The sequence below is a fragment of the Nannobrachium achirus genome (genome assembly GCF_963921795.1).
Source record: "Nannobrachium achirus genome assembly, chromosome: 23".
Lineage (NCBI taxonomy): Eukaryota > Metazoa > Chordata > Actinopteri > Myctophiformes > Myctophidae > Nannobrachium > Nannobrachium achirus.
Genome location: NC_137830.1, coordinates 11730235 through 11757875, shown reverse-complemented (window position 1 = coordinate 11757875; position 27641 = coordinate 11730235). Strand labels below are relative to the sequence as shown.

At 42.3% G+C, this 27641-nt stretch overlaps 1 protein-coding gene across 1 annotated transcript in view; it reads right to left on the bottom strand.

Moving 5' to 3' along the window:
* stab2 (stabilin 2) overlaps window positions 1–27163 on the bottom strand; it is a 92559-nt gene extending 65396 nt beyond the window's left edge. The window contains exons 1-12 of the mRNA XM_080754212.1: window positions 27002–27163; window positions 24106–24230; window positions 17339–17454; window positions 12249–12334; window positions 11633–11699; window positions 11418–11513; window positions 10830–10952; window positions 9754–9950; window positions 7353–7480; window positions 5605–5738; window positions 4727–4806; window positions 3411–3560 (exon numbers count right to left, since the gene is read on the bottom strand). Of these exons, the coding sequence (XP_080610338.1) occupies window positions 3411–3560; window positions 4727–4806; window positions 5605–5738; window positions 7353–7480; window positions 9754–9950; window positions 10830–10952; window positions 11418–11513; window positions 11633–11699; window positions 12249–12334; window positions 17339–17454; window positions 24106–24230; window positions 27002–27094 (1395 nt within the window). The 5' untranslated portion in view covers window positions 27095–27163. The remainder of the gene's footprint in view (window positions 1–3410; window positions 3561–4726; window positions 4807–5604; window positions 5739–7352; window positions 7481–9753; window positions 9951–10829; window positions 10953–11417; window positions 11514–11632; window positions 11700–12248; window positions 12335–17338; window positions 17455–24105; window positions 24231–27001) is intronic.
* Between the last annotated feature and the right edge of the window lie 478 nt (window positions 27164–27641).

Below are 27641 nucleotides of genomic sequence, written 5' to 3'. Positions count from 1 at the left end.
TGACAACTAGTACCACATTCATGAAAAATAAAAACACTTTTGACCACAACAAATAGTGTAAAAGTGATAGGCTTATAGGCTCCACTCTATGCTATGAGAGCTGCTGGGTTCTCTTGGGGATACTGGACAACAGGGGAATTTCTGCCTAATAGACCCCATGGACAGTCTTTTAGGATCAATATAAGTAGGAAAATGAGCCTAGAAGGGATTTAGGGCGGAGTTGTCCTTTAAGTGGTACTGGATATGCAGCTCGGCAAATAAAAGGTGAATTGATCCCAGTGCATGACGGAGGACCATATCAACGATAAATTAAATCTCCACGATACGATTATCGTGAGTGTTTTTTTTTATCACAATAAACGATAATGTTGCGTATATTGTCCCATCCCTACCAGGCAGTCATGGGTACGTGTGTGTGTGTGTGTGTGTGTGTGTGTGTGTGTGTGTGTGTGTGCTACCAGAGGCTGACAGACGCCTGCACTTTTGAAATCACACCAGGCAGCTTGTCTTTCAGAAAGGGAAGAGGGCTGTAAAGGGCCATCAATTCAAACATCCCCCGAGATATTATGTTGACTTGCGCTCCCTCGTAGGAAGTACAGGGGGTCAGCGGAGAGGAAGAGAGTGACAGAAAGGAAACTGAGGCTATCTTAGGACACGCGCGCACACGCACACACACACAAACGCGAACGCACACACACACACACACACACACACGGACGCACGCACGCACACACAAACACACACCAGTAGTTGAAGTAAAGCAGGGCCTCACTAGAGGACACATGCTGGTAACAACACAGTAGACCCCCATCACGCTGACAGTGCTGGGGGGGTGGGGGTGGGGGGGTGTTTGAAGTGCTGACATGGCGAAGGTGTGAAGTCCATGCCTCATGTCACCTCATGTCACCGACTGAACCTGCAGGGCCTCAGTGATTCCTATCAGTGTTATGCCAGACGCACATGCAAAGGACTCGTGGCTCTTCCCTACATGCCCATAGATCAGTGGCTGCCAGCCTTTTCTGGAGCAGTTGATTATGATTCATTATGCCAATACATTCTTGCCCACAAACATTTTTATTTTCTGAGGCAGTGACAACTACTGTTGACTCCTGACTCACCTGCCAGTGAGCAGTAGGGATGGGACGACATGAAAATGTCGCGATTTAAAAGAAATCGCGATTTACGATATTATCGCGATAATCAAAATCCCTTATCCTAGGGCGGAACATTTGCCAAAAAATAGCTGATCTACAAGCTCACAACGCGTCGCGTTGTGAGCTTGTAGATCGGCTATTTTTTGGACGATATCACGATAAATTTTACCTCCACGATACGATTATCGAGAATGTTTTTTATCACGATAAACGATAATATCGCTTATCGTCCCATCCCTAGTGCTCCTCCCGCTCCACACACATTTATCAGCCCAGGGCAGATTGTTGATGTGCATTTTCAGAGCATGTTTATTTTAATGATCAATCAATCAATTCTGTTCCGGCTTGGATCAATGGAACTAGCGTAATACACATTAACCATTTGAACCCCAGCATCCATACTCTGGGGGGAATATTAGCCCAAAATAGCCCATCTACAAGCTCTTAGATCAGCTATTTTGGGTGAAGAGATTTGGTGTAGACAGAAACTCTACACCAGTGGTTCTCAAACTTTTACATTTAAAAGGTCTTTCCTTAACTCTGCCAGTGTACAAATGGAACCAAATGGACCCGTCAGGGTTCATTTGGTTCCATTTGTACACTGTCAGAGTTACAGACTTGTATGGGTCAATTTAGACCCCCATAAAGGAACCTATAGAGAACCACTGGTCTAGAAGGTTTAAGTTCATATCACATTGAATACGCATTAGGATTTAAAGAAAAAATACTATGAACATGTTTTTTTAAAATATATTCAATGTTATATTACCATTAAAATCTTGTTTTAACTCATTGCATGCCAGGCCCGATAGTCCCGAGATTATTTCAATGTCTTTCCCCGCCAGGCCCGATAATCCCGAGAAGAAAAAAAAAATAAAATTTTTTAAAAATGTTTTTTTTCAAAAACATTTTTGGACCCCAAAAACTTTAGTAGGCATGATAGCAATCGCGAAATTGCATGTTTAACCCCCATAGCAACCCCATCTTTCAAACATGGCAGCCATCTTTGTTTACATTTTAGGAAAACATAATGGCTGCTATCTCATGAATGCCTGAACGGATTTCCATTCGGATTTTTTTGTTTGAAAGCTGTGAGCAATGTGCAGACACGTGGTGCATTATCTAGGCATGGGTGTGCATGATCTGTGCACTATGAATTACATGGAAGTCTATGGAGACAGAGGCAGGGGAGAGTACGAAGGTATTGTTAAATGGCGGGGAATGTGTTAATAATAATATAATAGTTACCTACTTTCTCCCGAGGGGGAAATGAAGTATTTTCAGCCCAACCCAGCTGATTCGCTGCCCACAAGGAGTGCATGAGCACATGTGAAATCCACATTGCTGGCCAGGCCTGGAATCGAACCAGGGACAACCAGGGCCTCTGGTTCCCCAGGCGGGCTCCCTAACCATTCAGCTATGCCACCCCTCAATCTTTGCCAAGTGCAATATCCTCACGGCCCACCAGTGGGCCCCCGGACCACAGGTTGGGAATGGCTGGATTAGAGGTTATTGTCCTAGTAGTAAGGGGATTTTATAAGATATTTGACCAATCTGCGAAGTAAATCGTTACCAAGAAATATCTTCACCAATGTGTTTCTAAAGGTGTATAATAATATGTACTAAAGGAGTTGAAATTCAACTCCCGGGGGAAACCTCATGAAAAAAAAATGATTCGTGTTTGTGTCCCATTAATTTACTATACAGGATAAAAATACAAAAAATAAATCTGCTTTAAGTAGCATGTGAGGGGTCAAACTAGGGGTTTTTCATGATGCTGAATCCATTGCAAGCATTTGTTTTGCACGAAAAACATTCCTTGGGCTAAAATTGGACCCACAAAACGATGGTTTAGTAATGAATCATCACTTTTCACCGTTTTGTGGGGGCCATTTGTCACCCATGGAATGTTTTTCGTGCAAAACAAATGCTTGCAATGGATTCAGCATCATGAAAAACCCCTAGTTTGACCCCTCACATGCTACTTAAAACAGATTTATTTTGTGTCGTTTTTCCTGTATAGTAAAGTTAATGGGACACAAACACGAATCATTTTTTTTATGAGGTTTCCCCCGGGAGTTGAATTTCAACCTTTTAGTACATATTATTACACACCTTTAGAAACACATTGGTGAAGAAATTTCTTGGTAACGATTTACTTCGCAGATTTTCTTATGTTCCCCTTACTATAGTTATCATCCTTGGTGGGGACAATCCTCTCAGAGTGATGGGTTATTATGACAGAGTTAGACTCACCCCGTCTGTGGTGTCTGCCTCGCCAGCCTTGCCAGTTAAGGTGTAGTAAACGTCCACGGTTTTCAGAGTGTCAAAGGCCATCTCCCCGGCAACAAGGTGCAGCTTGCACAAGTACTTTGCTTTGGACGAATCAGCCATTAGAGTCTTCAGCTGAAACAGTGAGGATTAAAGGACAACTTTGTTTTTTTACAACAAGGGTTCAAATTTTAGATTGCAATTAGAGAAAAGAAAATATGAGTGTTAAAATGTTTTCATGTGCAGCTTTCTATTGTTTTAGCGATTTTTGTATTTTGATTTCAGTGGGTGGGGTTAAATATGTATTTTTAGACACAATAAGACGGCAATTTCTTTGTTACTATTTACACCAGCCCCCATGAGTCACATCTGCCCATGAAAGATTGCGGTGCATCTTGGGAATGGGCTTATTGTGTCTAAAAAGACATATTTAGATCAAAATTGTTCAAATCACTAAAACGATAGAAAGAAGTAAATGAAAACATTTAATACTCATCTTTTCTTTTCTCTAATGACTATCTAAAATATGAACCCTTGTTGTAAAAAACAAAAATCTTCAACCTAACCTCGAAAGCAGGATTCTTTTTCAACAGGGGACCCAGGACCCATAGGGTAGCATAGTGGTTTCCAAATGTTTTAATTTCAAGGACCCTCGGTTTGATATGCATTCGACCTTGGACCTCCATACAATTTTCCATCTCTGGCGCCGCAATCTATACAATAAAATCCTAATTCAGAGTGTAAAATATGGGTCCATTTTGTTCCATTTGCACAGTCCTGTAACTCTTTAAGGACAGTAATGATAGCGCTGTCAAATGAAGGGAGAGTATTTTTTGCAGGTCTTTAAGTCTGAGTTTATCAAAAAAGCAACTGGGTTAAGCACCGTTGGTCCGACCAGTTTAACATTCACCAGGTTTGCATTCACCAGCGTCGGCAGGTTAGCATTTCACCAGGTTAGCATTCACCAGCGTCGGCAGGTTAGCTTTCACCAGGTTAGCATTCACCAGCGTTAGTTTTACTGAGGTTATGGTTAGGGTTAAGGTTAAGGTTAGGTTTAGGTGTATCTCCGTCCCCCCGACTTCCGTCACCTTCGAGCAGCCATACACAAGCTTTAGCTGCCTTAACCCAGTTGCTTTTTTGATACACTTGGACTGAACGACCTGCAAAAAACACTCTCCCGTCAAATGAATCTATCAAGAGAAGCGAGTGATGTTGAAAAACCTGTGGAATACTTACAAGCTAGCCTCAAATATGTCAACAGTTCTAATAGATTATGCATAACTCTCTGTGGATTCACTCACCGAGGTTCCACGGAAGCCCTTGTTGATTGGGACGAAAACGGTGAAGGGACCCAAATTGGTCAGCGGCCACGACAGAACATCTTTAAGAGAAACAAACATTAAAGACATGGAAGTGGTGGTTTGAAGCAGTCATTCTCTTCTCAGCCTTTTGAATGTCAAGAACCCCCAGTGTGACGTGCATTATTAACAAGCCACGGCTACCCATTTAGTAAAACATTTTATTAAATCTCTTGGACCCCAATCTACACTATGAAATCCTCTGTGTTGATTTAACTCAGAGACTGTACAAATGCAACCAAATGGACCCGTCTATATGGTTCCATTTGTTTGGTCTCAGAGTTACAGACCTTTAACTCCTCAAGGATCCCTGGGGGTCCCCGGACTCAAAAGTTGAGAAGCAGCGTTTTTTGTTAAAAGAAAGTGTTAAATAGCTCTATATTCTGATAGTATAGTAATGTATAGTGTTTGTTCAATAACAGGAGTCTTCTCCAGCTCTTTTAAAGACCTAAACAAAAATTATGTTTAATACTATGTCTAATACTAAACAGAAAATATTTTTTTAGGAAGGTTTATTTTTTTTATCCAATCAGGGGAGAGAACTCACACAGGATACAGGATTAACAAGTGAAATTGGAAGTGAACACATTTTAAGCTGGTAAATGGGTAATTACTCCTGATTGGCTGAAATTGGCAACCCATCTGGAAATGTAATTTCTGTTTATTAAAGAGCTGAAGAGATGTGGAGACTTGACACTTCATAGCAATAATTACTCATAGGGCATTCATTTACAAAAACAAAACATAAAAAGATGAAATATGGATATGCCCAACAGAGACAATATAGTGTATATACAGTATAAAGTATTAAAGGATCCTACTAAAGAGTGTGATGGCACTGCTGAGCTGAGAGGTCCACTGTCCACCGGGCTCCGTGTTGAGTTCATTCAGCCTCTGCATGATGTTGCCATAGCAGACCTTCCCATTACCAAGGTAACCTTGGTTGCAGGTGCACCTAAAACAGAGGCATAGTTTCACATGACGATTTATGATACTGTTGTTCACACGCATGCACATACCAACACACAACATCCATGCTAGCGTTGCTGAGCTAGGAGCAGTCCAAGAGGGCGGAACAGACCCGTACTTCTCGTTTCTGCGTGACGTAGGTGGATACCTTTTTAGGAGGCGGAAGCATGTTTGGAGTCTATTCATTTACAATGAGAGAGCTAACGTGAACACAGCTTCTGAACTATTATTTTGCTCCATGGTCACTGAACTAAATATTGGACCCGTTCATCACGAGCCACATAATATTAACAACATTGTCATACTAAAGTGGCTTTTTTCAGCGACACAAAAAAGGAGAAAATCAACTTTATTATCGCCCTTTATCTGTCCCAGCAACACACTCTCGCGGGACTCTAGCACCAGTAAACACACTCTCGCTGGATCTATAGCACCAGTAAACAGGACGTTCCAATGAGGTTGCATGCACTATCTTCATATTCATAATTAAAAATCGTTGGAGCAGTGTAGTGTAACAAGGAAGTAAACGAAGCAGGAAGTGTTCACACAGAGATGTTGTTCCGCCCCCAAAAAATGCAGATCCGGTTCCGCTTCTGGTCCCAAAACGGAAGCACTATCTTTGGGGCACTTAAGCCCTGCAGATCGGCGATCCGATTGGATTGTTTTTAATCAAATCGAATTAATCTAAATTCAGGGAAACTCAGGCCTCTGCAGGCTGAGACATTGGGAATAATTCGGGAAACTCAGGCCTTGGCAATCAATGAGTTAAGAAAGTGATTTTTTTATGAATGTCATTGTAATTTTTAGAATTCTTTTGGTCTGCTATTTTTGGTGCGCGACACCGGCGCACAACCAAATCAGGCTTAGCTCCAACGCCACCTATCCCCCAAATATCTAACCCATAACCCCAAACTGAATCTTATTGTAAGCAAAACTACACAAATGTCTTTAACCATAAAATAAGCATTATGCCTCATTCACACTACAGATATATACAGTATTTTCTGGACTATAAGGCGCACCTGACTATAAGGCGCACTGTCAATGAATGGTCTATTTTCAAACTGTTTTCATATATAAGGCGCACCTGACTATAAGGCGCACATAATAGACGCTTATGCGTCCAACAGATGGAGCTGTGCTAAAGGGAATGTCAATGTCAATGAATGATCCATATATAAGGCGCACTGGACTATAAGGCGCACTGTAGTTTTTTGAGAAAATTAAAGGCTTTTAAGTGCGCCTTATAGTCCGGAAAATACGGTAGTTGAACGTTTTGCTTGGTAATTCAATGTAATCTCAATGGAAACCAGCTTTAAAGATACAGGAGATGCACAAGACAAAGCTTTGAAAGCTTTAAAGCTGGTTTCCATTGAGATTACATTGAATTACCAAGCTAAACGTTCAACTATATATCTGTAGTGTGAATGAGGCATTAGACCACAAAAAAACAAAAAAACAAGGGAATCACGTGACGTTGATCCCCTTCCCCTAATCGCTCATCCTAGGACGTGACGTATGTGTAGGCAGAAGAATACTTGCGGGGGACATTTGCCCTCACAAGTATAGCATAGCATAGTATAGGTAGAGAGCCACTGACTGTACTGTTCCTGGTCCCACAGTGGCACAGATGGCGTTCTTGTGGCAGGAGTCAGGTCGACAGACGTCCTTGAGGCTGCACACCCCGTCCTTCATGTTGGAATAGCCATAAAGACACTCACAGTGCGACTGGGGATCAAAACATGACATAATATACACACACAGTCATAAAGACAGTCACAGTGCGATTAGGATCAAAACATAAGGAATACACACACAGTCATGAAGAGTGTCACAGTGTGACTTGGGATCAAAACATGACATACACACGCATTAAGAACAGAATATATCAACTAGGGATGCAACAGTTAACCGAGCTAATCGATTTAATAGACTATAAAAAATCACACCCAATGTGAAGTGAGTGGTGGTCGTGCTTGCATAACGTCTTCAATTGGTAATTGGTGATGTAATACAGGCTACACACACACACATTGCTATGGCAAAACGCTGAGGAAACAGACAAGGATATAGGTCTAGGATGTAATTGGTGATGTAATATGGCTACACACACACACACATATTGCTATGTTAAAACGCAGAGGAAAACACATTGCTATGGCAAAACGCTGGGGAAAAGTGGCTACAGATAGGTCTAGGATGTAACTGGTGATGTAATGTGATGTAATATGGCTACACACACACACACACACACACACACACACACACACACACACACACACACACACACACACACACACACACACACATTGCTATGGCAGAACGCTGAGGAAAAGTGGCTACAGACACACGCACAGCCACTCTATGGAGTGGCTGTGCGCAAAAAGAAACTATTAAAACTAGACAGGCCTACTTCCAACACATAGGAAATGCATGTTCCGCCTGGTTATGGCATACCCGTTATGCCCAGAGTACCCATTGTAACCGCCTGCCTGTCTGTCTTTTTTGTGCCCATATAGGCCTATATGGAGATCCCTGTTGTCATCAATTTATGGCCATATATGGGCATTCCCATCCATATTATAGGGTCATATGAGATGGATCTGCAGTTCTGAACAACTGGATCTCCATACTGTATATGCCAAGGGTCTTCAACAGGGGGTCCGGGATCCCTAGGGGCCTAGGGGGTCCTCAGAGTTACTACAGGGGGTCCTCCAAATTTTTGTGTGATAGAAGCTTTTTTTTCTCCTTTTTTATATTAACCACTTGAACCCTAGTGTCCATATTCTGAGAACTTTATCCCAAAATAGCCGATCTACAAGCTCACAACGCCGCCCCAATGTAGAGGGGAAATAGAGCAGACTAAGTACAGAATGAAAGGTCAAGTTTAGTAAGTATTTGCGGTTCAATGAAATGACTGAAAACACAAATTGACATGAATCCAAAATACACTGCATGATGATCGTGCTATCAAGCAATGACACTATATGGAATCTATGAAAGTGTTCATCTCTCTCTCAACCAAGTGGTCCTTGGCCTGAAAACGTTGAAGACCCCTGGTATATGCCTATGGGCGTATCGGTCACATCTTCGGTTTTGGACTATCTGACCGGCTCGAGTCCCGGGAGCGAAACTGGCTTGGGTCGTCGACTCATGAGTGACGAGCATGCCAAGTTTGAAGTCGGTGGGTCGGAAGGTTCTTGAGAACTACAGACATTTATTTTAAGATAGTTGATTAATAATCTATTCCTATTTTGCACAACACTGTTTTCCGACAAGGTCTAAATACATTTTTAATTGATTAAGTGGTTAATCGATTTGTTTATAATAACAGAAGACAGGCATCTCGATTATTCGATTAATCGAAAAAGTAATCAATAGAATAATCGTTCATAAAACAATGGATAGTTGCAGCCCTGTTGTCAATGCTTACTAAGCTTGCCTCATAAAGCAACCAATTAAAGTCCCCATTCTGGCCATGTCATAATAGGCGAATATTGGGCGAAATATAGCAGATCTATAAGATCTCGACATGTCACTACTGTATGCGACATGTTGTAAACCACATACGTCAAACTCAAGGCCCGGGGGCCAAATCAGGCCTGTGAATGAATTATCTTCGGCCCGCGGGATGATAGAACTGGCACACTGGTATAATGCACATGCAATGCCTGGGATTCGAACCAGAAGGTCTCCCACATGTAAGTCCAGCATCTTAACCATCAGACCAAAGGGATGTCCCTATGGACTGGGGGAAATATTAGACTTTTGATACCATCAGGCTGAGGCAGTTAGTCACTCTGCTACACATAATACTACAAGTCCCACAATGCACTGCTAGGGCATTTGTGCGAGGGTCCGTGACCGCAAGCCCATGTTTAAATAAACATTGAACCAGTCCGGCCCTCGACTTGTACCATTTTTAAAATTTTGGCCCACTGTGTATTTGAGTTTGACATCCCTGTTGTAAACCTTTCAATCACACACACACACACACTCACTTTCCCGGGGCCGTCGTACAGGCATTGCGTGGTTCCAGCTATGCAGCCACCCATGTCGGTCTGGCATGGGTCGATGGCCATGCACACATGCCCGTCCCCGCTGTACCCTTCATCACAGGTGCACTGGTGCTGGTTGGGGCCAGTGTGGGCACAGGTGGCATGGGGGTGGCACACGTCCTTTAGGCAAGGGTTAATAGCTGAGGAAGACAAAAGTGGGTTCATCGATTGATTGACTTGATTCTATTCATTCGAAGGACCACTTCACCCATGTTCAGATAATTGGTCCTCACTAATAATGTGCATTATAATATGGCCCCATTTCTAATATGGCCCCATTTCCAGGGCCGTTTTTAGCTATAGGCGAGCTAAGCGGCCGCCTAGATCGCCATCCTAGAGGGGGCGCCGAAAAGGAGGGAGTAGACCCAAACCAGCCCCAACCCGGCCCAAAACCGACTAAAATCACGCCAAAACCCGCAAAAAACGCGTGCATGCGAGTGGAGAGAGGCGCATTCGAGAGAGCTCGCATAGAGCGCTGATCAGATGCGCTACAGCCCTGCCCATTTCTGCCTACTCACTGGACAGTTCAGAAACCTATTTACCAGTGATAACATTGGTAATCACGTCTGGTCATTTCAAACAAGATATAAAACTTTTTTTTAAATGTTTTATTACAGCCAGAACAATGGCTTCTTCTTCTTTTGTGTATCATCGTCCTTGATGATTGGTGTATATTTCAGCATGCTAACTTTCCGGGAAGGGAAAGGCTGTAGTTTCTATTAGCTTGGCATCCCCTTTCGATGATGTCACTGGTAGGCAGGTTTCTGAACTGTCCATTCCCCATAGATGAGACACACAGAGTGAGTAGACAGAAACCGTGTCATCTTATGATGAGCATTAGCGAGGAGTGAGAACCTATTATATGAAGACAAGGTTGAAAATGGGTAAAAGGTGCCCGTCTAACTCAATGGTTCTCAACCCGGAGGGCCCAGTGCCAATGTTGGCACCCGTGCCTAAGGTTGCCTACCCCTGACATACAGTATAGAACATTTACAGTTGGTCTAGGTGATGAAACTCACACACGCACTGTGCTCCTGAGCTCTGGTAACCAGGCATGCAGCTGCACACCAGCCTTCCTGTCAGGGCCTCCTCCATGCAGCGAGAGTTCTCCTGGCAGCTCAGAGCAGCGCACTCAGGCATCTCTGGAGAGACAGACCAGGGCTAAAAGGAGAGTTCCATCTCATGCTATGACTCCATTTTGGAGCCGGTCAAGCACAATACTTCCTGTTTACTTCCTGTGTTTCCAGGAGGTATCAACATAAAGGAACAGCAGAACAATATGAAAACATTGTGCCACAGGACAATGGCAGATGCATATCATTCATACATTCACATATTAAATAATACAATAAATAATCATGTGATTACGTGGAACATAGACTTGAATTATTACAGGCAATTACACACATACTAGTGTAAAGCCACTGCTGCATAATAACTGAATTGAAACATAAAACAGCACAATATTCAGGTATGTGAGAATAGAGCGTTAATATAAATTAACTCACGTGTAGTGAAACATCATCAAACAATTCTGTATAGCCAAACAAGCTGCTCATTTTTCACTTTACATTCTCACTTACTTTTCTATTAGGCTAACTTCTCACCTTGGTCACAGCTGGGGCCTTTGTAGCCAGAGAAACAGGTGCATGCCCCGTCACCTTGCATGCCAGTGCTGCACAGACCATGCACACAAGTGCATACTAGTACACGAGTGTAGGATGGAGGGGAGAGAAGCACATACACAGTATATACAGTAAATATACAGCATTTTATGATTTTTCCAGAGAGAGTACAGTTTTGTACAGTACTGTATGTGTACCTGATTTACAGGTGGGTCCATATCTCTTAGATGCACAGTCCTCACATGCCGTTCCTGTATATCCCTCCTGAATACATACACAAACGACACGCACGCACACGCACGCGCACGCACACGCGCACGCGCACACGCACGCGCACGCACACACACACACAGGTTTGCAATTGCTACTTTGTGGGGACATTACACAATACACATAGTCTACTATCTTTGTGGGGACAATCCATTCATTTTAACCCTAACCCTAAACCCTAACCCTAACCCTTAACCTAACCCCTAAAGACCTTGTGGGGACGTATTAATTTGTCCCCACACGTTTTTTTCCCTGGATTGTACTATCTTTGTGGGGACATGAGGTCCCCACAAAGATAGCTTTGCAAGCACACACACACACACACACACACACACACACAAACACACACACACACACACACACACACACACACACACACACACACACACACACACGCACACGCACACGCACACACACACACAGTATGTGTTTGAACCACATGAACCCTTAGCTTCTCTATTCTGTGGTGAACATTTGCCGAGAATAACAGATCTGCAGTCTCACAAGGAGCTCCAGTAAGTTGTGCGGAGAACCTTACGGTACCTTACAGCTGCAGGTTCCGTTGCCCCCCATTCCGTCGGAACACACTCCGTTGTTGCTGCAGGGGTTGGCCGCGTGCTCTGGACACTCTGGAAAACATCCACGTCATGCACGTTAAAAAGCTAATTACACACCCTAAATAAATACCCGGCAAAAATGGAGAATCTACAAGCTCACATTGTGTGACGCACTGTGAACTTGCACTATGAATACAGGTGAGCCTTGAGGTTTTGATAGGGGTGTAACAATACATTTTAATAGCGATTCGATACATATCCCGATACATGGTTGACGATACGATACATGGACGATATTGGTTCACTCATGGCGATACGATACGATTCGATTCAATGATTTAAAATCGATATAGTAACTATTTAGCAAAACAATTAAATCTGTGTGAAAGGTGTGGATAGTGCAGGTTTTTAAGGGAAACATGTATTATTATGGATATAAATAAGTAAACACAGTGATTATCTGCCAAATACATGGACATTATTGACAAACCTGCACCTTGACACGAACCCAGTGATTACACACATTTATCGATAGACCAGTGTAGCTATATGGAAAGGAAAAGTAATTAAACCCCTACTTTTCTTTTTTTTTTCTTCTTAAAATGCTAAATACAATGCACAAGTTGGTAGTATCGATACAATCGATTCTTTGCACTGCCGATTAGATACGATACAAAATCAAACAATACGATTCGATTTTAGCTGTTTTCATTTCGATATACTTCGACTTTTTAAGTTAAAAACGATATTTCGATGCAGTTACTATATCGTTACACCCCTAGGTTTTGACGTGCCCCTTCTGCACAAGAGGTTTTAAGACCCACTGCACTGGACTAGAGTACAGGTCAGGTCATGCACGTTTCATGGCTATCTGCCCTTTTGAGATATTGTGTACAGTTGTTAATGTTGGTCTTGTGGGTGCGCCTCTACAGAGGAAACACTACTGGGTCACCAGAATCAGTAGGAACAAATTCCATGGCAATCCAGCCAGAGGTTTTTGAGATGTGTTGTTTGGAACCAAAGAGTTGAACGGCTGACAGATGGACGTACAGACACAGAACCTCCACTGCTAGAAGAGATTTTTACTTCACTTCCTATCTTCCTATTTGCCCTCTCTCCTGGTCCATCTCCTATCCGTCAACATAACCCTGGGATGAAAATACTACAGCAGGGGTCTTCAAAGTTTTCAAGGCAAGGCCCCCTTAGTTGAGAGAGATAAAGCAGGGGCCCCCAAACCTTTTCATAGATTCCATATACCCTGTAGTTTAATTGTTTGCCAGCACGATCATCAGTGTATTTTGGATTCATGACAATTTGTGTTTTCAGATATTTAACCACTTGAACCATCAATACTTAATAAACTTGACCTTTCACTCTGTACTTAATCGGCTTAATTCCCCCTATACACCAAACCTCTTTGCTCACAACGCCTCACAGAGGGAGGCATTGTGAGCAGAAACCGTGTCATCCGTGTAGATCTGGTATTTTTGGCTCAAGTTCTCAGAATATGGATGCTAGGGTTCAAGCGGTTAATATAAAAAAAGGAGAAAAAAAGTTTCTATCACACAAAGATTTGGAGGACCACCTGTAGTAACTCTGAGGACCCTTTAGGGGTCCCAGACCCCCTGTTGAAGACCCCAGGTATACAGAATGAGATGAGGTCGCTTTCTCTCTCTCTCACATGCACGCGTACGTACGTACGTACAGTACGCACAGCAAAGGTAGAAAGAAAGAGAAAGATGGAGAGATAGGTAAATTGAGGTAGAGGTAGATAAATGGAGATCATTACAGAGAGTGAACAGCATGTCCCACACATTCACTGCTCTTCTCTTGTGTGTGTGTGTGTGTTGGGAATACTGCATATTCTGTAGTTACAGTAAATGTAGGAAAGCAGGAAATGTTTCCAACAGACCAGTAAATAGGGACATTTCCCCGGAAATGTAGACATTGTCCATCAGACCACAGGAAATGTGGGGGAAATCAACACACTGCTATCCCAATCTAGGTCTAATATAGTTTTACTGATTTTAACTCAGCTGCAGAAAACAGTAAAGGTTTTTCATACTTTTCTAAAAGGTGTAATGTTTACTTTACTCCGTTCTTATGCACTCCAGGGATATGAATGTATCTCCAGTAGGTGAATGTGGTATTGTTATTCATGTTTGGACACGAAAATAAAAATTAATTAATTCATTCATGCACCTTGAGACAGGCTACCCTATAAGTCAAATGTAATAATTATTAATATTGAACCATGAGGGACAGTTTGCTAGTAATTGGCTATGATACCGTCATATGAAAGGAGTCCCCAAATTATTTATGGTGGTCCCCAGATGATTAACTCAATGTGCAACATTGTCTTCTCTCTCAACAGTAAACAGTTCAGAGGAGGGAAGGTATGTGCACATTTCTTAAGTGACAATTTAAGAACTTTTAAATACTTCTAAAATGACAAATTAAACATTGGCCAAATTGTCAAATATTAGAAGGAGAAATTGTGAAAATAGCAAATCTCACGTTGCGAGGTGTTGTGAGCATGTAGATCTGCTATTTTCACAATAGAACCATGTTATACAAAATGTAATGCCTCAACTCTTAGTGCTCGTAGGGTGGGGGTGTCCCCAGTTAAAATATGATTATTTTAGGGGTCGCGGCCTGAAAAGGTTGAGAACCCCTGCTCTAACTCAGTAGTGTTAGTGTATGGCAAGAGAGAGAGAGAGAGAGAGAGAGAGAGAGAGAGAGAGAGAGAGAGAGAGAAAGGAAGCCTGCACCCCGTCGTATCCCAGCAGCACTTGGATGTCAGCACATTCCTGGAGGACAGGGGACCGCGCTGACAGTAAGGAAGGAAGTATGCAAGTCCAGCGTTTCCCCCCCGGCCGGCACAGGCCGGGTGTCTGCATCCGGGACCCATGGGCCCAGTGCTGGCTCTCAATGTGGGTCACCGTGCATACAGGATGCTCACTGACACACTTGGACACCTTGGATGCCCTTTCATCTGCAGCGCTGCTTTAAAAGGGGGGTGTCAATTACTGTATATGTTTTTGTAAAACGTTTAAAAGATAAAGAGTTGCTGCATAATGTTTGTTTGCTATGTTTGTTCAGTAGAAGGGGTCTCCTCGTCTCTCCAGCTCTCTATCATAAAGATAATACATTTTCAGGCCGTGATACCATTATTTGGAATTAGGCATGGGACGATACGAGATATTATCGTTTATCGTGATAAAAAAACATTCACGATAATCGTATCGTGGAGATTTCATTTATTGTGATATCGTCTTCCGTCATGCACTGGGATCAATTCACCTTTTATTTGCCAAGCTGCATATCCGGTATCACTTATACCCTCTATAATTGGTAAAAGGTATTATGTCCTTTTTTTCACTCTCTTTAGTCTTTAGTCTTGGCTTTAGTCTTCAGATTTACATGTAAGCTGAATAAAAAAGAGGTGTCTCAAAGGGAAGCGAGGTCTAAACGGAGTTGTTTTTTAACGTTACAGTAGAATAGATGAATCTACAGTACTGTTCATGTTATGAGTAAAAAAATAGCCGAGCTACAAGCTCACAACGTGTTGTAAGCTTGTACTGTAGATCTCCTATTTTTTTGGCAAATGTTCCGCCCCAGGATCATGGAATTGATTATCGCGATAATATCGTAAATCACAATTTATTTTGTCACAACAATCGTGGTATGAAATTTTCATATCATCCCATCCCTATTTGGAATACAATCAGGAGAGAGAACCCCACCAAGACCATTTTATCATTTCCATGTTATAGTGTTCCTAATCCAATTTTGAATGTCCCTTTCTGTTGTTTTCATTAATTTCACTTGTTTTACACGGGATACACTTATCCTGCATCCTGTGTGAGTTCTCTCTCCTGACAAATGGCATCATTTGAATTTTCTGTTTTACAAAAGAGCAGGAGAGACTGAGAGATAGGGAAACCCCCGTTATTGAACACACACTCTATATAGCAATGATTACTATGTGAATTTAGAGTTATTTAACATTTATTTTTATTTTTAAATAGAAAGCACTTACAGTACACCCCTGTTAATTACAGCTTACTCAGTGTTCACTTAGAACTGAGGTTTTCGTAACTCAGAGAGAGTACAATGTACGTTGAGCTCTCTCTATGGTATCAATGGATAAAAGGAGTGAACCACTACTGCAAGTGGAAAGTGAAACTCTTCCACGTGGCTGTTTTTCCCTCCCTACAGAGGATATTTCCTCCTCTGGTTTCTGTTCGGGCAGCAAGCTGCAGTCACATCCGTCAACTTAGCACTTCCTATCAAAATATTCCCTCAGTGATTTATAATGTATTTATTAGATCCCCATTGGCTACAACTGCAACATCAGCTGTGCTCAGGTCTCTCTACCAGACAGCAGCAATTACAACAATAACACACCATTCATATCTAAACAGACAATGGCCAGGTTTCCAAAGACTTAACAGCCCCATAACTGAACAAACACATTTTACAATAGCAATGAGTACTATCAGAATATAAAGCTATTTAACACTTGTCTTAAATAGCTAAGTGTTAAAAGCTATTTAACACTTAGCTATTTAACACATATCTTTAATACTACCTTTAATGTGTTTGTTTTAGATGACAGTTCCCCGTTCAGGGAAGGTTTTGGTTATAGTCACGTCAACAAAACAAAACAAAACATCACAGAACTCCATGGGTTCTGGAACGTTTCAGGTTATGGAAGGTTCCGTGTCACACCTCATAATACAATACAATAGCTCTATATAACAATTTCCTCTCCTACATGATCAAAAGATCATAATTGAGCATATCATATAGTGTATAAAATCATGGGGCAGCAGCTCTCTGCTGTACGTCCACATCACATCTTCCGTACAGAAAGAAACAAATGAAATCCAGTACATACACTCAGTGCAGTATTGCACGTGGCTTTAGTCTTCAGATTTACATGTAAGCTGAATAAAAAAGAGGTGTCTCAAAGGGAAGCGGGGTCTAAACGGATTTGTTTTTTAACGTTACAGTAGAATAGATGAATCTACAGTACTGTTCATGTTATGAGTAAAGTGATGGTGTACTTACCGATGCAGTCTGGGCCCCAGAACCCCCGACAACAATGTTTCTCTTCCACCTCCTTGTAGCACTCAAAAGAGCATCCACTGATGCCTATCTGGAAGGACCCGGTTCTGATCAAGTACCTACACACACACGCACATCATGCACATCACGCACACGCACACACACACACACACACACACACACACACACACACACACACACACACACACACACACACAGGTTCAAGGCCCAAATGTCACCAGGTGTTCTCGCGTTCTCACTAACAACTATAACATGGTAACACCAGTAAGACTCCCTAATCGGGAGATAAGCGACCGTTGGTCGCTTATCTCCACAAATAGGCCAAAAGTTTGTTTTACCAATTATCAAGACATACGGGCAGTTGACAGTTTGCCATGGTTACTCATTGAAGTTGAATCTCCATATATGGAGACATAAGTTGCTCATACCATAGCAACCATGTTTTTTACAGGGCCTGGGATTGATGACATCAGAAATCTCCATATATGGGCATGAAAGGGATTTTGTTTCTGGAAATATGTCTGTGGGGTGCCACATTTGGAATAAAACACTTACATCACACATCTGGATATCCATACAGCCCATCTAGTTTGCCTGTGTCCATTTATGCCCATATATCTGATGACATTGGGACACTGATCTCCATATATGGGCATAAAACTTATGTTAATTAGTAAAGCCTGGGGATCTCCATATATGGGCATGAGGGGTACCCTAAAAGGGCATCATCTGGGAATAGCAAATATAGTTATCCTAGAAAGTGAAAATCTTACATCAAAGGCCATAACTACCTACCTAAGTTTCAAATTTGCACCATCATATAAGACTGTTGCACAGAACTATAGTGAAAATAGCCGATCTGCAAGCACACAACGCCTCGCGCGTTGTGTGCTTGTAGAACGGCTATTTTCACATTTAACCATATATGGAGACATCTGGTACCCAAAGATATTCACAGATATGGGCTTAATATTGATGACATAAGGGAACTCCATATATGGGCGTAAAAGGGATTTGGTTCCCATGGCATCACAGGGATCTCCATATATGGGCATAAAATGGATTTGGTTACCCTGGCAACACGGGGATCTCCATATCTCCATATATGGGCATAAAAGGGATTTGGTTCCCCTGGCATCACAGGGATCTCCATATATGGGCATAAAAGGGATTTGGTTCCCCTGACATTACAGTGATGTCAGTGGCTGGTTCTACAGAGGGGATCTCCATTTATGGGCATAAAAGGGAATGTATGTATGATGATGTCAGATATCATAGACGTCATAGGACTTTCACATAACGAATAACTGAGTAAGCATGTAAACCCGTAAAATCTATATTTGGGCATGGCTGATTTATGACCTCATCATGATGACACGAGCAAACACAGCTGAATTGTATAAATGATCAGTGCAGAAACCAACAGAAGTATTTGACCAAGACTCTTCGATTTAAACATCAACAAAGGTGTGACGTTTGTTGATGGTCACAAAGGTGTGACGGACGGACGGACGGACGGCCGGTGGAGGTTTTCATTGCGACCGTCAGGGAGCAGTTTACTACCAGTAAGACTCCCTAATCGGGAGATAAGCGACCGTTGGTCGCTTATCTCCACAAATAGGCCAAAAGTTTGTTTTACCAATTATCAAGACATACGGGCAGTTGACAGTTTGCCATGGTTACTCATTGAAGTTGAATCTCCATATATGGAGACATAAGTTGCTCATACCATAGCAACCATGTTTTTTACAGGGCCTGGGATTGATGACATCAGAAATCTCCATATATGGGCATGAAAGGGATTTTGTTTCTGGAAATATGTCTGTGGGGTGCCACATTTGGAATAAAACACTTACATCACACATCTGGATATCCATACAGCCCATCTAGTTTGCCTGTGTCCATTTATGCCCATATATCTGATGACATTGGGACACTGATCTCCATATATGGGCATAAAACTTATGTTAATTAGTAAAGCCTGGGGATCTCCATATATGGGCATGAGGGGTACCCTAAAAGGGCATCATCTGGGAATAGCAAATATAGTTATCCTAGAAAGTGAAAATCTTACATCAAAGGCCATAACTACCTACCTACCACCATACTGCATTCCTCATTAAACTACCTACCAGTAAGATGCCTATAGGGAGAAAAGCAAAGGGCGTGGTTGCACCATTTCTTGGTCTTCTGGCCAGTGATGTATATCGGACCATTTAACCATATATGGAGACATCTGGTACCCAAAAATATTCACAGATATGGGCTTAATATTGATGACATAAGGGATCTCCATATATGGGCGTTTGTTGATGGTCACAAAGGTGTGACGGACGGACGGACGGCCGGTGGAGGTTTTCATTGCGACCGTCAGGGAGCAGTTTACTATGAAAACCTCCACCGGCCGTCCGTCCGTCCGTCCGTCCGTCCGTCACACCTTTGTGACCATCAACAAACGTCACACCTTTGTTGATGTTTAAATCGAAGAGTCTTGGTCAAATACTTCTGTTGGTTTCTGCACTGATCATTTATACAATTCAGCTGTGTTTGCTCGTGTCATCATGATGAGGTCATAAATCAGCCATGCCCAAATATAGATTTTACGGGTTTACATGCTTACTCAGTTATTCGTTATGTGAAAGTCCTATGACGTCTATGATATCTGACATCGTCATACATACATTCCCTTTTATGCCCATAAATGGAGATCCCCTCTGTAGAACCAGCCACTGACATCACTATAATGTCAGGGGAACCAAATCCCTTTTATGCCCATATATGGAGATCCCTGTGATGCCAGGGGAACCAAATCCCTTTTATGCCCATATATGGAGATATGGAGATCCCCATGTTGCCAGGGTAACCAAATCCATTTTATGCCCATATATGGAGATCCCTGTGATGCCAGGGGAACCAAATCCCTTTTACGCCCATATATGGAGATCCCTTATGTCATCAATATTAAGCCCATATCTGTGAATATCTTTGGGTACCAGATGTCTCCATATATGGTTAAATGGTCCGATATACATCACTGGCCAGAAGACCAAGAAATGGTGCAACCTCGCCCTTTGCTTTTCTCCCTATAGGCATCTTACTGGTAGGTAGTTTAATGAGGAATGCAGTATGGTGGTAGGTAGGTAGTTATGGCCTTTGATGTAAGATTTTCACTTTCTAGGATAACTATATTTGCTATTCCCAGATGATGCCCTTTTAGGGTACCCCTCATGCCCATATATGGAGATCCCCAGGCTTTACTAATTAACATAAGTTTTATGCCCATATATGGAGATCAGTGTCCCAATGTCATCAGATATATGGGCATAAATGGACACAGGCAAACTAGATGGGCTGTATGGATATCCAGATGTGTGATGTAAGTGTTTTATTCCAAATGTGGCACCCCACAGACATATTTCCAGAAACAAAATCCCTTTCATGCCCATATATGGAGATTTCTGATGTCATCAATCCCAGGCCCTGTAAAAAACATGGTTGCTATGGTATGAGCAACTTATGTCTCCATATATGGAGATTCAACTTCAATGAGTAACCATGGCAAACTGTCAACTGCCCGTATGTCTTGATAATTGGTAAAACAAACTTTTGGCCTATTTGTGGAGATAAGCGACCAACGGTCGCTTATCTCCCGATTAGGGAGTCTTACTGGTAGTAAACTGCTCCCTGACGGTCGCAATGAAAACCTCCACCGGCCGTCCGTCCGTCCGTCACACCTTTGTGACCATCAACAAACGTCACACCTTTGTTGATGTTTAAATCGAAGAGTCTTGGTCAAATACTTCTGTTGGTTTCTGCACTGATCATTTATACAATTCAGCTGTGTTTGCTCGTGTCATCATGATGAGGTCATAAATCAGCCATGCCCAAATATAGATTTTACGGGTTTACATGCTTACTCAGTTATTCGTTATGTGAAAGTCCTATGACGTCTATGATATCTGACATCATCATACATACATTCCCTTTTATGCCCATAAATGGAGATCCCCTCTGTAGAACCAGCCACTGACATCACTGTAATGTCAGGGGAACCAAATCCCTTTTATGCCCATATATGGAGATCCCTGTGATGCCAGGGGAACCAAATCCCTTTTATGCCCATATATGGAGATATGGAGATCCCCGTGTTGCCAGGGTAACCAAATCCATTTTATGCCCATATATGGAGATCCCTGTGATGCCAGGGGAACCAAATCCCTTTTACGCCCATATATGGAGATCCCTTATGTCATCAATATTAAGCCCATATCTGTGAATATCTTTGGGTACCAGATGTCTCCATATATGGTTAAATGGTCCGATATACATCACTGGCCAGAAGACCAAGAAATGGTGCAACCTCGCCCTTTGCTTTTCTCCCTATAGGCATCTTACTGGTAGGTAGTTTAATGAGGAATGCAGTATGGTGGTAGGTAGGTAGTTATGGCCTTTGATGTAAGATTTTCACTTTCTAGGATAACTATATTTGCTATTCCCAGATGATGCCCTTTTAGGGTAGCCCTCATGCCCATATATGGAGATCCCCAGGCTTTACTAATTAACATAAGTTTTATGCCCATATATGGAGATCAGTGTCCCAATGTCATCAGATATATGGGCATAAATGGACACAGGCAAACTAGATGGGCTGTATGGATATCCAGATGTGTGATGTAAGTGTTTTATTCCAAATGTGGCACCCCACAGACATATTTCCAGAAACAAAATCCCTTTCATGCCCATATATGGAGATTTCTGATGTCATCAATCCCAGGCCCTGTAAAAAACATGGTTGCTATGGTATGAGCAACTTATGTCTCCATATATGGAGATTCAACTTCAATGAGTAACCATGGCAAACTGTCAACTGCCCGTATGTCTTGATAATTGGTAAAACAAACTTTTGGCCTATTTGTGGAGATAAGCGACCAACGGTCGCTTATCTCCCGATTAGGGAGTCTTACTGGTAGTAAACTGCTCCCTGACGGTCGCAATAATTGTATCATTGAACCAAGGGCTTTATTAGGCCCCTAGCCTGGAAACCAGACAAATCTGCCATTGCAAAAAAATATTTTGCCCACGTCAGATTTGGTCTGGCACCGCTCAATTGTGAATGGATTTCATTCCCTCCGAACTAGTCAGGGACCAATCAGGGCCCTGTATGCAAATATGGGGCGGGTTTATCGCCAGAACCATTTTTGTGTCCGCCCCTTGGAAATGCTGGTTCCATACAGAGGTTCCATACTAATATCTATGTAGTGATATTAGTCTGGCCATGCCAGTTGTTCTCGCATTGTTTGAAATGACCAAACCTGCCTACCGATAGTAGGCAGGTTTCTGAACTGTCCACAGCCCTCCTCTGAGACACAGACTGAGTTGAAATGGCGCCATATTTTATAATGATGAGCATTAGTGAGGACTGAGGACCAATTAGCCTACATGTAGCCTCGGAAACCCAGACTTTTATTTTGGCGATAGGAAAGCCTACATGAAGATGGTTTGAAAATGGGTCAAGTGGTCCTTTAAGTAAAGGTTCTAAACCTTTTCAAGCTGCGACCCCCAAAATAATCATATTTGAACTGGGGACCCCCCACCCTGACAAGCACTTGGAATTGTAGAAGTTGGCATTAAATTTAGTTTGACTCTATCTTTTCCATTGTGAAAATAGCCGATCTACATGCTATCAACGCCTCGCAACGAGGCAATGTATACCTCTAATATTTGACGATTTGACCAATGTTTGACCAGAGGTACTAAAAAAGGTCTTTAAAGTCCTTAAATTGTCACTTTAGAAATGTGTAGATACCCTACTGTATGTTGGTTTGTTTACTGTTGGGTGAGAAAACAATGTTAACTAAACATTTAGCTAAACATCTGGGGACCCCCCAACATAATTTGGGGACCAACAGGTTGAGAACCATTGCTTTAAGGGTTAGCAAGTTAAGTTAAGTTCAGTTAAAATTTGAGACAAGTTTCACAGGTTTCAGAGAACGAGGCAACCAGGTGCTCACCGGAGAGGTCAACAGAGTTAAAATAGCTGATAGTTGAGTAATATTGGACCAGGATCTGTATTAATACTTAGACTCAAGACAAGCACTGAGGTCGAGTGCTTTCCGCCCAGGGACGTGCTGGGCCCCTGATTCAGCCCGGGAAAAAGAGTTGGAGAGGCCCTCATTTTTTTATTTATTTTTGCCAGACCCATGAAATGGGTAGGCCTACATAAGCAAATGTCGGTCTGTCCGGGTTTTCTATATAAAGGGTATATATGATGATGACATGATGATGACATGCCTACAAAAGGCATGATGTCATAAATGATGATGACAGACAGGGGGTCTGGCACAACCAGGTTGACCTGGTCTAGTTTTGTTGTATTTCGTCGTTGTCGGGTGGAAACCTTATATGTCCAAAACCGTTTGTTTTGTATTTATCATTTTAAAAATGATTTAAACTAGTGAAAACAGCCGATCTACAAACACACAACGCCTCGCACTGCGAGGCGTTGTGTGCTTGTAGATCTGCTGTTTTCACTACTTTTGTGCAACGGCCTTGTATGATGAAGCAGGGCTTTGCTTTGCGAAAAAATGTATAAATTTGAAACTTGGAGATACAAGGTTTCTGCCCGACAGTGACGATTTACTTTTTTTTTTTTTTAATGGCCGGCCTGGACCGGCCGTTCGGGAGTTGTCCCGCTTTTCCCCAATAGCCAGCACGTCCCTGTTTCCGTCTACCACTGAAGGTCCACTCACTTGCAGTCCTTGGCGATGGAGCCCGGGCTCTGCTTGAAGCCAGAGGGACAGGGGATCAGGGCACTGATGCTGCAGGAGTGGCACTGTGTCCTGGTCCTCACCACCGTCATGTTGGTGCACACGTTCTGCCAGAGAGCAATCAGTTACATATTTAGGGAGCTCATCGGTCATTATTCAGAAATAACACACGCGGAATTCAGCGATTGACCAATCAGAATCAAGCATTCAACGAATAAGCAAGTGTAACACTAGTCAATTTGTTGTGGTAATTGATTAGGAAAAATAATGGATACGTTGTCATTCTAGATAGTAAGAAAAAGAGAAATAGATAGTGAAATAGTTGATTTATAAGCACACAACTAGAACGTTATTGACTACTTTATATGCAATCACTTCACAAATTGACTTTTGGAGGGAACGAAACAATTATTTTTATGATGTTAAGCATTTACTACTTGAAAAGGGCACCACATACCACAGCGTTGTCAAGCCTTTTTGGCTCAGGGCACCCCTGTAAATATTTATTTTCATCCACGACACCCTTGAATGACATTGTTACTTTATGGCACCTTACTGTACATGTATGTCCTATTACAGGGCATTAAAAAGATGAATTTAACATCAAGAACAACTTGAGAATGTCAGTTTCCATTATAGCAGTGTTTCTCAAACCTTCTCAAACCAGGGTCTCCCCTTAACTCTGACAGTATACAAATGTTACAGACTTGTATGGGTCAATTAAGACCCCCATAAAGGAACCCACAAAGTCCATGGCATCCACTTTGAGAACCACTGCATTATAGGACATATTGAAAATATCCACTTGAATCCCAGCATCTCTAATCTTGTGGTTACTTACGTTCATCAAAAATAGGCGGCCGACAAGCTCCCAGCGCGTCACTTTGTGACGTGTTTGTGAGCTTGTGGATCTGCTACTTTTGGTGAAGAGATTTGGTGTAGATAGAAAAAGAGCGCACCAAGGAAATCAAGTACAGAGGGTTATGGTTAAAGTGGTTAAACTGAAGTGATTCTGATCAATTCCAAATATTATCAAAGTATTCTACGGCACCCGTGGACTTGTGCCACGGACAGCACCCACTTTGTTCCATCTACTGTAATAGTCCGCTCTGCATGGAGAGATCATAACTTGTCATAGTGTTCTGGGAGTACATCAAAGACCACAGTGTTATTGACTTTGGCAAATGTTGGACTGAAGTGAAAATAAACAGGAAGAGACTAATTGCTTCTGTTGGGATCTGCCCAGTCGGTTCCACATACAGCACACAGCTTTCCATGGACTGCATGACTTCGGTACAAATGACACAAAATGTTGCTCTCAAAACAGAGACAATGGCATAGCCAAACCTTTCAAACCCTTAACCAATTAAGCTCTATTTAAAGGGGAGACAACGCAGGGACACTAGTGTTACAGCAAGCACTACAACTACAATGATTTTGTTTCAAAATCTTTCAAAAGCAAGTGGATTGCATAGTCCACTCCACACCACAACTATGTCCATAGTCCAGTCCACACCACAACTAACAATAACTGCCACACTGGGCCCCTCATTGATTACAGAGTCCTTGTCTGGTATCACGACGCCCCAGCTGCCTTAAAGTTAAAGCTCCAAACAGCCCAGAACAAACGAATTAGGGTTGTGCTTGGTCTTCCTCCTCAGACCCACCTTACCGATCATCACCACGAAAGTGTGGGGTGGCTCAAAGTAGCTGACAGAGTACAGCATCTTGCAATGGGCCTGGTGTACAAGATACACTACATACAAACTACCTGACAAACTACTTCTTAAAGGTCAAGGATGTTCACGAACACCAGAGGCAGCTCCACTAATCATCATCAACGTAGATTTAACACTAAACAAGGCTCGTTCTCCTGCTATACCATCAACATGTGGAACGCCCTTCCACAAGCCTTAAAGGAGAGCAAATCCCTAGCCTCCTTCAAAATTGGTATGAAAAGTCACCTTCAGACAGCTGCTACCCGTGACTTGTAAATAGACTAAGCCCCCATGCTCCCCCCCCCCTTTTCTTTTTTTTCTGCCTTTGTATTTGATGTTATGCTTTTGAAACTGATATTATCCTAGATAAAGTACTATGTTCTATCCGTCTGTCTTTCAATGTTATATCATGAGATACTTAAAGTGTGGTTCCTGTGGAAATAAGCCTCTGCTTTCTAGGATCTCCTTTTAGTTGACCTTGAACCAGTGATTTGTACTGTCACGAAACTGTACTTTTTTCTATTGCAAACTTCTAATAAATTCTTCTATCAATCAATCAAATTTCCTAACTTGCTAATAAAGTATTCAATCAATCAATCAAAAGTGGTGAACGGTCTAGTTAGATAGTATAGTAATTAATGTAGCGCTTGGAGTTGACAGCCCTTAAGAAACCCTTGATCTGCTACTGCAGTTACGAGGCTTTCCTGCCAGATTAGATTAAGATAGTATCTTGGAGAGAAACAGGATGATGAGGGGACATGGCATGTGATGTGACACAGGTCATGAGCTGGATCACAACCCAGATGTTCCATTCATCAGGTCTGTGCGCACGTTATACTTCAACAGATGCTCAACAGGTTGCAAAGAGGAGTAGAATTAGGGTGACTATATCTTTAAAAAAAAAGAAATTAAAATAAGGTGATCTGCTGTTTCCGGAAAAGAAAACTGACTTTAATTTTTAAAATTTTAACCTTGCATTTTCATCAGGGGGCAATTATTTTATGTAAGCACTCAAACAATGCAATGTTATTACTTGAAAACAGAGATAGTTTGGTGTTCTTGAGATATTTGTAAGTAAATGCAAGTAAGAAAGTAAGAAGAGTGTCTCTTTGGCCCTATAGCGCTGACAAACGAACGAATGAATGAATGAATGATCTTACCTGGCCTGAGGCATCAGTGAGTCCAGGAGACAGCAGGAACAGTGTGAGTAGTGTGAAGCCTAAAGGCGGAAGATGACAGAGGGACCCCATCATAACGGTACCTTCTCCCTGTGTCTGTCTCTCCGCTGCGCTCTTCTCTCCCTTTCTGTCCTACAATGCCTGCCGTTTGTGTCTGTGTGCTCCGCCAGGAACGCTCAACAGTGGACTGTGTGACATATGACTTTGTCCGGCAGTCTTTTCACTGCCTTCACCTCATGTCCCCTCCCCTCTTGGATGGGATCCCTTCCTCTGTTTGTCTCTCTCTCTCCCTCTCTCTACCTCAGCAGTTCCCAAAGATTTCTGATTTCTCCTTTAAACTTTTGGGAACCACTGCATGCTCTAGCAAACACACGCACGCACGCGCACACACACGCACGCACGCGCACACACACGCACGCACGCGCACACACACGCAGTGTTAATTTAACACTGAGGGTGTTGTACAGGGTTGGGTTAACTTTTTAAACCATTGCACCATTACACAATTAGAATTTCATAATCACAAAAAAATCCCTGTGTATTTCACCATGAGCTAAAAACAAAACAAAACAAAAAAACCTATAACATCTCTCTGCCTTTCTCTCTCTCACACTGTGCACAC